We start from the raw sequence: 14,102 nt of genomic DNA on the forward strand, positions 1-14,102 counted from the left end.
TTTTATATAAGTGTCCATACTTATATCACTGTGGAAAACATTAATTTAAGGTTATCTTTTGAGTGAGTTTTAAGATATTAATTTAGTAATTATATGTATCTAATGATTTATTTTTTATGTTACGGTATATATTATCATTAAATTAAAAACGATAAACATATATATTACATATTTATTATTATCTTTGGTTAATATTATTAAATTTAAATTCTAAATATTATTTTATAAAATATCAAAAACAATCAAATAATTTTTTGTGCAAATGAAATTATTAAATTAATATTGTAGGTGGAAAACATGAAACACTATTAAAAAATTAAAACATAAATTACATAACTTTAAAAAAAGTATCGATCATTTTTATAAAAAGTATAGACAATTTCAACATATTATAATGTAATAGGTAAATTTATAATGTTATCGGTATAAATATACCGGTTTACTTATAAAATAGATCAATATAATTATTACTTATTACATTATATAAGCGCTACCTAATATGTTATTGTACTTTATAATATTTTCGGTTAAATAATATAACATAATCGGTCTAAATTTTAATCAATCATTTATTTAACCGATTACGTCGTATATTAACCGTTTTTTAGACGCCGCACCGCATAACTACCCCTAAAACGGATCCTTGGAGAGAGAGAGGCCAACAAACAATAATCTTCAGCCTTGACAAAGTACACCGATGAAAAGACCAGGGCAAAAGAGAGAGCAGAGGAGAGACTTCATAGCCGAATGTGAAGTGAAGAACCTTTGCATAAAAAATCTGAGATCCAAAAGACGCTCACGGTGGGTCAATGGATCGCCGATCGTCATCTGCTGCTTGAAGGGCTTTCTCCGGCGCCTCCTCGATCCAAAATTGGTCAAAGCCAGCTCGAGAACCCTCCAATGCCATTGCATGTGCTTGCCCTGTTACAATTTCTGCCTGTGAAGCCAAACGAACACAAAGTAAGAGATCCTGCTGCACTCTTTACATCCCTAATGATATGGCCTATATAAGATGTGTTCTCATTCAATTTCTGGATAATCTTCTTAGAGTCACTCTCTAATGTTATTCTTGTAATTCTAAGGTCCTTTGCGAACTCTACACCTTGGAGGATTGCTATAGCTTCTGCCATAAACACAGAGGTGATGCGCTCGTTGTGAATAAAACTAGATCCTGGAACATATCCTACACTATCTCTAATTATGAATCCTGAGCAAGATTTCTTCTGTGTATAGGAAAAACAGGCATCAAAGTTCACCTTTGCTGTGGGCTCAAGAGGAGGTTTCCACCGAACTAAGACATGAGTGTGTGGATGGAGCAATGAGGAGGAAACATATTTGATTTCCATACAATGACTACGAACAAAGGTAACAACACTCTCTTCTGATTGGTATTGGTGTTCATAGATGAATCTGTTTCTTGCAAACCAAAGAGACCAAATAGTAGTTACAATAGAAACGTGTTTACCTTTATAGTGTGCCTTAAAAAGCCATAGGAGCCATTCCTCGAAACATAAGTTGCTTGCGTCATTTGACCACTGGATATCTAGTAGCCTCCAAATTTTCCTTGCGTATGGACAATCCCTGCCCACATGTGTATTGTATTCAATTGACTGGTTGCATCTAGGACAGGAGTTGCTGTTACTGACTCGCTTGATAAGTAGATTCTGCATTGTGAGGATATAGTTTCTTACAAATTTTCACAGCAAAATCTTTATCTTGTTCTGACACTGTAGCTTCCAAATTAAGTTGAATACATTATCAATGCCAATATTACCGTTGTTGTAGCTAATTAAGAGTTTATAACAGCTACGAACAATATAAAGACCAGAACCTTCACCCTTTCAACAATGGATATCATTTTGGGTGGAATTCGGCAGACGAATATCAAGGATGGTTTCTACATCTTCCTCATTAAAGATAGAGTTGATGAGATTAGAATTCCAAATCCTTCCATCCATAGAGATTATATATGAAACTAATTCCATTTGCGCTGATGGGGTTGATGTTACTTTGCGAACTGGGAACCCCGGAAGCCAAAAGTCATTCCAAATAGAGACAGACAGACCATTCCCGATCCTCCATCCAATGCCCTTCTCAAGAAGACACCTAGAGCTTCAAACACTTCGCCAAACAAGAGACGGATAAGAACCCAAATTTGCCTCCATAAACGACGAGTTAGGAAAGTATTTGGCTTTAAGAAGCCTAGCAACAAGAGAGTCCGGGTTTATAATAATAATCCAGCCTTGCTTAGCAAGTAGATCAATATTGAACTTGCCAAAGTCCCGGAAACCCATTCCTCCATCTTCCTTTAATTTGCACAACTCTGCCCAGCTACACCAACGTATACCTCTTTTGTTAGCTGACTTTTGCCACCAATAGCGCGCTGAAATGGCTTCAAGTTCCTTACATAGACTATTAGGGAGCAAAAAATAGGACATCACATATAAAGGGATAGATTGAAGAACAACCTTGATAAATACCTCTTTACCACCCATCAAGAACTCCACCCCTGAACTCGATTGTGAAACTTCTCTTTGAGTTTAAGGAAGGCTTTCCTCTTGTTTCTCCCAACAATAGATGGATGACCAAGATAAGATTCAGGATTATTTGTAATCACAACATCCAAAACTTGGTAAACCTCGGATTTGGCAATCTCGGTAACATTAGAGCTGAAGAAGGCACTAGATTTTTCAAAATTGATGATCTGCCTCGAACAAGCAGAATACAACTCTAAAATCAATTTTAATCCAAAGCCCCCTCTCTCGAAGCCTCACCAAAGATTAGGCTATCATCCGCGAAAAAGAGATGCGTTATAAGAGGGACACTCCTTGTTATGCGGACTCCTTTGAGGCTACAATTAGTGGAAGTCGACCGGAGAAGGGAAGACAATCCTTCACTGCAGATAAGAAAAAGGTATGGGCTCACCGGATCCTCTTGGCGAAGGCCTCTAGAAGGCTAGAAAATATCAATCAATTGACCGTTTATCACCACCGAATAAGAAACCGAGGATATGCAATTTATAATCCAAGAGATCCAAATTTTTGAAAAACCCATCTTTCTCATAATTTGTTCTAAAAAATGTCATTCCACACGATCATAAGCTTTGCTCATCTCGAGTTTAAGCGCGAAGGATCCTTTACGACCAGTTCGTTTTTTCTTCAGAGAATGTAGGATTTTCATAGGTTGAAATCACATTATCAGTAATTAGTTTACCAGGAATAAAAGCGCTCTGCGCTTCATCGATGCAGAGGTGGAGCGTGAATTGGAGTCTGTTTGCTAACATTTTTGAGATAATCTTGAAGAAAACATTACATAGACTTATTGATCGGAACTGTGACATATTCGTTGGGTCGTTCACCTTTGGGATAAGGACAATGTGCGTGAGGTTGATAGACGAAATAGGAAATTCCCCTTTAATAGTAGCAATGCAGAAATCGGAGACATCAGAGCCAATGATGTGCCAGAATTTTTGATAAAATACTGCTCCGAGTCTATCCTCACTAGAGGCCTTCAAAGGATTTATCGAACGAATAGCTTCCCAGACTTCTTCCTGCGAGATAATGATTCATTCAGTGAGGTGAAATGCTTCTATGAATGCCCTGTAATATTTGGTGTGATTTAGCTGTCCTGTCAAATATTTAAATACATAGTTCCTAAACATAATATATAAACCAGTGTATGTATATATATATTCGACACCGAAGCGATGGATCCACGACATTATGAATAATATACTTATAAATTTTTAAGGAAGAATAACTTATCAAATTTTATAATTACCTAAATATATTATTAATAAAAAATAAAAACATATTTAAAATATATAAAAATTTAAAATTTTTAAGAATTTGATTATCTCTGCTTATACTGTTTGATCTATTCCTACATCAAAGCAGTGACGGCATTTGGTGATAAAGTTTGGAGGGCCAACTTAAAACTTTAAAATTTTATAAGTTTAAATTAAAATTTTCAAAAATTTTGATGGGTTTCGTTTATATTTTTCCAAAAATATTAGAGTCTAGCTAAAGTTTTTGAAATTTTGAGAGGCTTTTGAACTTATGGGAGATGATTTAATTAAGGATATCAACACATTTTAAAGTTTAATTTAAGTTTTAAAAAAAAATTGGGAGGAACAAATTTTTTTTTTTAAAAAAAATTTAAGGGTCTAAACTATAATTTTTTTTAGGGGGCCATGGCTCCCACAAACCCTTCTTATGTTCTGCCACTGCACCGAAGTATAATAAAAATAATTATTATAGATACAAATATGTAAAATCTATAAATATGTAAAACATGAGTACAATATCTAAAATTTTATTAATAAATTTTAATCTATTGTTTTAAATAGCATATAATATTACTTATATATATCATATATAAAAATTGTGAAAAATCTTTATATGGAATTTTTTTAAGAGAAAAATAATACAATTGAAAAAAAAATGAAATAAGGTGGTGATTCATGCCAGTAGGTGTATATGGTGGTTAGTGGATCGTCAAAGAACTACAAAGGTCATAGGTTGAAGAAGATATTGATTGATCGTATTTGTTCTTATTTTAGTAATAGGAATCCAAGGACAAACTGAATTTAAAACAATCAACATTTAATCAAAAGTTAAGGTCAAAGTACATACTATTGAATTAAATGTTTAATCAAATTGAATCGAGTATATTGATGCCATTTATATTCTATAATCCATAACAGTAGCATCATACATATCTATATTCGATAACTGATAAGTTATTAAAGAATTTAATATCCCAATAACAATTGAAGCTCAAAATTGAATTTTCGTCATGATTTTCAAAGTAACCAATAACAAGGTTGTCTAAACACGTTATAAGAAACTGAAAATCTAAGTATTTAACTATTCTTCTCGGATTCATCAAATTAAACCAAAACACGTTAAAAAAATCAAAATCAACTCGAATATATATTTTAATTTTGATATATATCACAAATTATTAAACATCATAGGTTTAATACCAAATTAATAAAAACTAATATATATTGAGAGTGCAACAGACGAATCCAATCTTTAATAACAAAAGTAAACTCAATTGCATGTTGAAGCAATTGAATAATTATAAACAACAACAAAACCCTATTCCCATCTGCAATGGGATAAGGGGAGGTAGGGTAGTAGGCTGCCCTCAACGTCAGATTGAGAGCAACTTCCGTGGAAGACCTCTGGCAGTCCAAAAATTAAAAATAAAGATAAAATACAATGAATGTATAAATAAATAAATAAATAAATAAATACATAATTGGCAGAACTTCATATGCAGTCTACATATGTACGTCTGTAATAGGAAGTAATCCCTGTAAATAAATCCCTGAGAAAAATCTCTGTATATAGACAGAAAACGTAAGATCCGACTAATTTTAAAAAGAGGAAACTTGAAGCGAAGGATACACAGAAGTCAACGATAGCAAACTACTAGAAGGAATAAAAAGTCATGTCATGTAAATTACCAAAAAGGCAACACTACTCTGCTACCCTAATTCTAAGCCTTCATAAATTTCAATGTCAGAAACGTATATAATTGAATAATTATAAACAAATAATACAATGAATTTGAAAAGAGAACACCCGCAATCGCAATACAAAAACTAATCAGTTCAGCACAAAAGCTTGAATCAATTTGTTGTTCAATTAATTAAGCAAAATTGAAGCCCTAATCGATTAATCAATTGAAGACAAGACAGTCGCTTCTTAATATTCAGTCTCGAATCTCATAATTGGTTCTCAATTGTATATATTCCCAATTGTAAATTTCAAAATATTTTTAAACCGCATAAAAATTATAAACCCTAAGTTGTTCCATCATAATTTGTAAAGATGATATCAAAATTTCATTCGAATTTTTTTAATCCCATGAAACATCAATTTAAAATCAATTGATCCTTGATGATTCATCATAACAAGGGGATGATACCACTTATTAGAATCAAACCATAATAAATATGAAAAACAATTAGGATTTAATCATGTCAAATCATCAAAAATAAAAATAGTAGATGCGGACAATAAAAAAAAGAGAAAATAACCTCAGTGACCGAAAATGCCTTATAATATACGATTTTAACCAACTTTTTTGGATTTGCTAAAATGACCAACAAAATCGCAACGCGAACTCTAATTTTTCAACTCAGTTTCCAGATTCGCAACGCGATTTTGAAAAATGTGTTGCGATAGTTAAAATGTATTGCGAGAGTTTGAAAAACGTGTTGTTGCGATAGTGAAAAAATGTTACGATAGTGAAAAATCCAAAATAAGTTTATATTTTAACTATTCCAAATTCACGTGGAGTTTGAAACAATAAAGAATGTGTTGCGATAGTGTAAAAAATTCCCAAGCCATTTGTAAGATCTTAGTTTGAAACAATAAAGAATGTGTTGCGATAGTGTAAAAGATTCCCAAGTGTTGGCAATGCTCAATCTCACATAGTATTGGAAACACTATTGAGAATGTGTATTTAAGGCTTTGATTTCCCACTTCCTTGTTGAGTGGGAGAGAACAAGGGTGCTCTTACGCACCGCCGTCGCCGCCGTCTCGTGGTCGTGGTAATACGTGTCTTCGACACGTCCGCGCGGATACTATCTTTTTAAAGAAAATTCTCTGAGTTAAAAAATTAGAGTTCGTGTTGCGATTTTGTTGGTCATTTTGACAAATCCAAAAAAAGTTGGTTAAAATCGTATATTATAAGACATTTTCGATAACTGAGGTTATTTTCTCATTAAAAAAAAAAGTATGTTTTGATTTAGAAACCAGCTTTAAATATGTTGCATGCGTTACGTACCTGGGTAATCTTTCTAGCTTTGTATTTTGGAAATGCCAATAATGTCGACATGTTATATATTTATAGAAATAAATGCGCATCATGGTAGTTTGGATGGGAGAGCATTAATTAATTACTTTAAAGTGTGATACCTAACATTTCTTTGAACTAAAGGTCACTCAATTTAATATTTATCGAATGAATCTATCAAGCGATTTTACTGATTAAATGAGTATTATTTTTTTTAAAAATTTTAGAATATGTATAAATTATCAATGACTAAAATAATTATGAATAAATATAATATATAAGATATTTTCAATAAATTAAAGACAATGCAAAAGAAATCATGGGTAATTTACATTCTAACTACGCTGGATTTAACATCAGTATATGAAAGGTACAAATATTTTTAGACTACGTCATTGAGATTCTATTATTATTCTATTTTTTTTGGTTACATGAGATTCTATTATTATTAAATGGATTAAGAAATTCTTATTCATTTTAAAATGGCATCTAATAACATTATTAATTTAAACTTAATAATATAAACAAAGAAAACTTAATAATATTAAATTTAAATAAAAATTAAATCTTAAATTTTAACGTAAAGAAAGATAAAATTACAAATAACCTTTTTACATAAGATAATTTATTATATAACAATCTTAAGAAAGCTTTTTTTTCTAAATAGAACTTAAGAAAATTTTCTAAATCTCTTTTCAAAGATGATATTATAGTTGTCATCTTTAATACCACGAGTCTCTGAGACAAAGATGTTTGTTCTAGAGCAGAATAAATGGGGTCTGTCGACATTATATCTACAAATGTTTATTTAAACTTAAAAATTCATTCTATATAATTCAAATTTCAATACAAAATTGATTAATAATCAAATTAATACTTTGGATATAAAAATATTCGAATCTAAAGTGATTCGAATTCAATTGATAAAAATCCAACTAACAAATTCAAAATTAATATTTTTAATCAACAGGGAAAAAAACAACCGAAAGGGGGAAAATGATTTGGTAAAACAGCAACCTTGTTGGTTTATTAGCACTGCCTTGATGCCAAAATGTGCACTGTCGATCTCTCACCGCCCAATCTCTTGTTGTTTGCATAACTAGAAGCATTTCCTGTGGACAATTGAAGGGCCAGACTCATCATACTCTGCCTTTGCAATCCACATCTGCAAATAAAATACCCAATATTACTTGGATCTGGATTAAGAATCATGGATGCGCATGGGTTTGCAATCCACATCCACATGGGAATTACACAAACCATTGTTTTTTTTTTCTTGGTTGTTATACTCTTAACCTAACCCTAGTCTGCCGCCTTCGTACTTCTTTTCGTTCTGTAAGTTCTGATAAATTCTCAGCCATGAACGCCAACTCATCAAAGAATTACATTCATGTTCTCATGTTCGTGTGTGCATTAGAAATTAGTCGCAATCATGAATACTTTGAAGTAAAATGAAAAGATAATACCTGCTGGAAGGTACTGAGAGATGCCAAAATGGAGCCTCCAATCCAAACGCTGTACTTCCTCTCCGGTGGTGCAACCACTTTAATCTTCATGCTGCTTGGAGCTAGTGCCGTGATTTCCTTGCTCATCCTGTCGGCAATTCCAGGGAACATAGTGGTGCCACCACTGAGGACAATATTTCCATACAGATCCTTTCGGATATCCACGTCACACTTCATGATGGAGTTGTATGTGGTTTCATGAATGCCAGCAGCTTCCATCCCAATCATGGATGGCTGGAAGAGGACTTCGGGACAGCGGAACCGTTCAGCCCCGATTGTAATAACCTGTCCATCTGGTAGCTCGTAGTTTTTCTCCACAGAGGAGCTGGTTTTCGATGTCTCAAGCTCTTGTTCAAAGTCAAGAGCAATGTAAGCAAGCTTCTCTTTTATGTCCCGCACGATTTCACGCTCAGCGGTCGTGGTGAAGGAATACCCACGTTCCGTTAAGATTTTCATGAGGGCATCAGTAAGATCACGACCGGCTAGGTCGAGACGCAAGATGGCATGTGGGAGAGCATAGCCTTCGTAGATAGGAACTGTGTGGCTCACACCATCACCAGAGTCCAAAACAATACCTATACATTAACCTTGCATGTTAGGTTCAAAAGTAAAGTGAAACATAATATTTACAATACCGAAAAATAATTATGTCAACCTAACTTAGCACGTAATTTATGGTCTCAACCAGCAAAATTTACTCATTTCACCTTTTTTTTCTCTTTCGTATCATCTTTTCTAATAGTGAATCTTTCCTTTTTGTCATATAAAAATAAATAAAGTGACGTTTATATGACTGAAGATGTCGGTGCTAGGACTGTGACCAAACCAATGTGCTAACCTGTTGTACGACCGCTGGCATACAAGGAAAGAACAGCCTGGATAGCGACATACATCGCGGGGGCATTGAATGTTTCGAACATAATTTGAGTCATTTTCTCACGATTAGCCTTGGGGTTAAGAGGGGCTTCCGTAAGGAGAATTGGATGTTCCTCGGGGGCAACTCGGAGCTCGTTATAGAAAGTATGATGCCAGATTTTCTCCATATCATCCCAATTGTTAACAATACCATGCTCAATTGGGTACTTCAAGGTCAAAATACCTCTTTTGGATTGAGCTTCGTCTCCCACATAAGCATCCTTTTGGCCCATGCCAACCATCACACCGGTATGTCGGGTCGACCAACTATGCTGGGGAACACTGCTCTTGGAGCATCATCTCCAGCAAACCCGGCCTGAAAATTTTATACATCTATCAGCAACAATCCAAATCACCAATCAATAAAATCAATTCTCAAAAAATAATCAGAACACATTTAAAGAAATATAATTGGCAAGTAATACAGTGAAACGGATATCTGATGAATGTTTACCTTCACCATTCCAGTCCCATTGTCACAAACAAGTGGCTGAATATCTTCTCCATCTGCCATTTTCTATCGCCTGTTTCATACGAAGCCGAATACAAAAATCAATAAACGCAAAATGTTGGATTGAACTTCAAATTGAGAAACTCAATATGCAAATGTTGGATTGAACTGTAAAGCACAATTTTATTTTTTATTTTTGGAAAGAATCACATAATTGGGGAATAGAATTTCAAATTCGGATGCATGCTCATGCAGCAAAATGACAGATTCAGAAATAATTAAAAGCAAAATTAGGTGAAAATTTTGAGAAGTTTACTTTAAAGAGAACCCGAAATTGAAGATCTGAGCATCCAAATCCGATCAAATTAATACCGAAAAAGATTCTAGAAACATATACAGATGAAACAAACAAAAAATCTGAATTCAAAATTATAAAGCGATTCTCACTTTCTTTTGCAGTTTTAACGGACCGTTGAGCTTCGCAGAATAATGCGGTTAACGTACCCGCAATCTTCGTTTTAAAGAAGGCGAATGTGTAAATTCACCTCAAATATGATTTTGTTAGATCTTTGGCCGTTCCATTCTCATTTTCTGCCTTCATCTACGGACTCTAATTTTCCCCCACGGTCATGGCGGAAGCAACTGGCTCGCTTAGGTGATCAAATGTTGACTAAAAATCCCCTAAATTTATCGAATTTGAAAGAATTTTTTCTTAACTTATTTTTATATATTATTTAATTTATTCTAATATATTTAAACTGTTAGGAAAGGTTGAACTCATTTAATACTATGTAGTAGAATGAAGTGTTATTCTTTCTAGAGTTTTTAAATTTAAACAATTATATTTGTATGATATATTGATATACGTTGTCTATAATAAAGGCTAAAAAATACTCGGACTCCACTTAAAAAAATATATACTTGATCAATTATAAGAAACATGAAACATTATTACTTTTATTTAATATTTTTTTTTTGGATAAGTAAGTTTTATTATCCAAGAAAGCAGAAACCTGTTACAAAACAATCCAATGAAAGGAACAAAATAAGGGGAACCTATACACCAAAATCAAGCTATACCCCATTGATTACAAAGAAATAAATTAGTGTTATCTAATCTATTGATAGATCTATTGCTTAGATAAAGACCTATAGTTTGTTTAATAGATTGAACTATATCATCCTCTGATCTGCTAATGCCTCTGAAAGTCCTACGATTCCTTTCTTCCCAAATGGTGTAAATGAATGCACACCACGACAGTTTAAGAATGACAGTAATTAAAGATTTTCCCTTCCATGTCGCTGTCGCCCAAACCATAAGACTGGACCAAGAGAATGGAGGTTTACTGATGCCTAACAGCAGAAGAATGGAATTCCAGATTGAAGAAGAAACTTTGCATTCAGCAAAAAGATGGTTTCTAGTCTCACTACCTTCAGAGCAAAAGATGCACATGTCATTAGTGATTAAGCCGAACCTGAGCAGCCTTTCTTTAGTGGGGAGACGATCCAGAATAGCCATCCATGAGATGAGGCTGTGTTTTGGTATGTGAAGGGGAAACCAAGTGATTTTCTGCCAATGAACCCTGCTTTCTTTCCTACGAACCTGCTCCCAAATATTCTTAGAACTAGTAACTCCTGTAATTAGAAGAGGATAAGCGATACTTCGAAGCTTCAAAATTTTCCTTAGACTCCAGCTGCAAGAAGAACGTTCATCCATGAACCAAAAGTTAGAATGCTTTATAATATAACATTGTATCCATGCGACCCATAGGGAGCCATCCCCTGCAAGGATTTTCTTGATAAGGAGGATCAAGCACACTCTATTCCAGGTTTTAATGTCTTTAAGGCCTAAACCTCCTTCAGACTTAGGAGTGCAGATCGTGTCCCAACTAACCCGAGCACCAGTAGCTGGAATATCCGACCCTTTCCAAAAATATCTAGAACACACTTGCTCAATTTTGTTGATAATGGATTGAGGCAGCACAAGTTGTCTACACCAGTAATTAGCAACACTGAAGAGGACGGATTTAATAAGTTCAAGCCTACCCGCGTAACTTAGTTTAATCCTAGACCATTTGTGAAGTTTGGCTTGAATCTTGTCAATAAGAGGCTGGCAGTCTTTAATAGAGAGCTTCCTGGTGACCAAGGGGATACCTAAGTATCTTACAGGCAGACTCCCATGATGAAAACCAGAAGAATTAATGAGATTTTGAATAGAGGGAACAGAGATGCCAGCCGTGAAGATCTCACACTTGAGAGCATTAAGTTTAAGCCCAGAAAGCTCATAGAAATAATCCAGAACAGAAACAACACCCATGACAGAATCAAGGTTACCTTTGCAGAAAATTAAGAGGTCATCGGCAAAAGTAAGGTGAGTGAGGCCTATTTTCTTGCACTTGGGATGGAAGCTAAAAATTCCTCTGTCAGATGCTTTATTAAGGAGATTGGATAACACATTCATGACCAGAACAAACAACAGAGGAGATAAAGGGTCTCCCTGTCTAAGACCCTTAGCTCCTTTGAAATAGCCAACCAAACTACCATTAAATGCGATGGAGTAGGAGGCATTAGTGTAGCAGACAGAAATCCATTCAATGAGAATACTTGGCATCTCTAAGGCATTGAGGATGATAGGAATGATGCCCCAGTGAATAGAATCAAAAGCTTTTTGAAGGTCAATTTTAAGAGCACACCGAGGAGAAATATTCTTTCTCATATAGCCTTTCACAATTTCTTGAGCTAGGAGAGTGTTATCAACAATGCTCCTCCCTTTGACAAAAGCAGTTTGATTAGGAGAAATAAACATAGGCATTAAATGGGAAATCCTCTTCACAATGATTTTAGTAATGGTCTTGTATATAACATAACAACAGGAAATAGGGCGGAAATCTGAGACTTTGCAAGGGTTTGGGATTTTAGGAACAAGAGCTATAGTTGTTGCATTGAAACCAGAGAATATGTAAGATTCTTGAAAGAAATAGTTAATGGCTTCGATCACATCTTCTTTAATAACAGTCCAAGATTTCTTAAAGAAAAGAGGAGTATAACCATCAGGACCGGGAGCTTTATCATTGCCCTTATAAAAAAGAGCTTCTTTAATTTCCTCAACAGAGACATTCTTAGTGAGCCCCTCGAAGTGGTCAAGGGAAGGAAGAGGATAGAGCAGACCTTTAAGCAGAGGGACAGAACAATCTTTAACTTCTGGGTCAGAGGAACCCAAAAGTTTAGTGAAGAAATTGATAACTTCAGAAGACATTTCATCAAAAGATTCCAACCTTCTGCCTTGGTGATCGACTAAGACTCTTATAGTATCACGTTTGTTCTTAGTAGCTATGACAGAATAAAAGAATTTGGAACATTTGTCCTCCTCTTTCAACCAATGAGATTTAGCTTTTTGTTGAAGAAACATTGACTCGGCTTCCTCAAGAGAATTAAGCTCCCTTTGCAGTTCGAGTTCTTTTTCGATAGGCTCTATACCTTTAAGAGAAATAATCAGTTGTTTCTCAACTTCTTCCTTTTTAATTTTTACTCAAGAAGAGATGTCACTAAAGAAATCCTTGTTAAAATTTCTCAGGCAGACTTTAAGTCTTTTAAGCTTGAAGAAAAGTCTCTTCATAGGATTTCCAAAACAAGTTTGGTGCCAAGAGTGCCTAATTGTATCTAAAAATCTTTGGTTAAGGGTCTAACAGTTGAATTTGAAAGGCTTAGGTTTGTTCATTTGGATTTCTTTGTTGAGGGAGACCATAGCCATACAATGGTCAGAAGGTCCTGGGGCAAGGAATTCCACAAATGAGTTTGAAAAAGATTCAAACCACTGGGAGTTAATGAGCACTCTGTCGAGCTTTTTAGCAAGAAAGTTTTCGCTTTGTTTGTTGCTCCAAGAGAAAGTAGGGCCAAAATACGGATGATCTTGAAGTTGAAGATCTTGGGAAAGTTCTTGGAAATCGATCATGTCAGAGGAAGTAAAAGGACCCAGAAGCTCAAAGTTAGAAGTTTCATTAGGGTGCATAGTGACATTATAGTCACCTCCCAAGATCCAAGGGAAGTCAGGAAATCTGGATTCAATAAGTCTAAGGTCTTGCCAAAGGCTACGTCTAGCAATTCCATCATTGTGGCCATAGATCCCAGTAAACAGAAAAAGAATGTTCTTGAAGAAGCATTTAACAGTGATACTTTGGTCAGAAATGTGACAAACAGATAAGTCAAGACCCTTCCTCCAAAGTAACCAAATTCTACCATTAGCAGCATAATCATAGTTGCCTATGAAATTCCAACTATCAAATCTGGAAGCAAGAATAACAGCAGAATTATCCATTTTGACACGAGTTTCCCGTAAGCACAGAAAATCAATGTTATTGAGAGAGGCTCTCCTAAGGACCTTACATTGTTTAAGAGGATTGTTTAATCCTCTTACGTTC

The 14,102-nt window shown here is 34.6% G+C and overlaps 1 protein-coding gene and 1 pseudogene across 1 annotated transcript; both read right to left on the reverse strand.

The window, feature by feature from the left end:
- Nucleotides 1-796: 796 nt before the first annotated feature.
- On the reverse strand, nt 797-1,670 carry LOC120128636. Its single transcript, XM_039146288.1, has 2 exons — nt 987-1,670; nt 797-937 (listed from the first exon to the last, which is right to left on the reverse strand). Exons 1-2 carry the CDS (start codon nt 1,668-1,670, stop codon nt 797-799), a joined length of 825 nt encoding a protein of 274 aa, XP_039002219.1.
- A 6,194-nt stretch (nt 1,671-7,864) lies between these two features.
- Nucleotides 7,865-10,139, reverse strand: LOC120128814 (annotated as a pseudogene).
- Between the last annotated feature and the right edge of the window lie 3,963 nt (nt 10,140-14,102).

The sequence above is a fragment of the Hibiscus syriacus genome, unplaced genomic scaffold, assembly GCF_006381635.1.
Source record: "Hibiscus syriacus cultivar Baekdansim isolate YM2019G1 unplaced genomic scaffold, ASM638163v2 tig00110482_pilon, whole genome shotgun sequence".
In the NCBI taxonomy this organism is placed as follows: Eukaryota; Viridiplantae; Streptophyta; class Magnoliopsida; order Malvales; family Malvaceae; genus Hibiscus; species Hibiscus syriacus.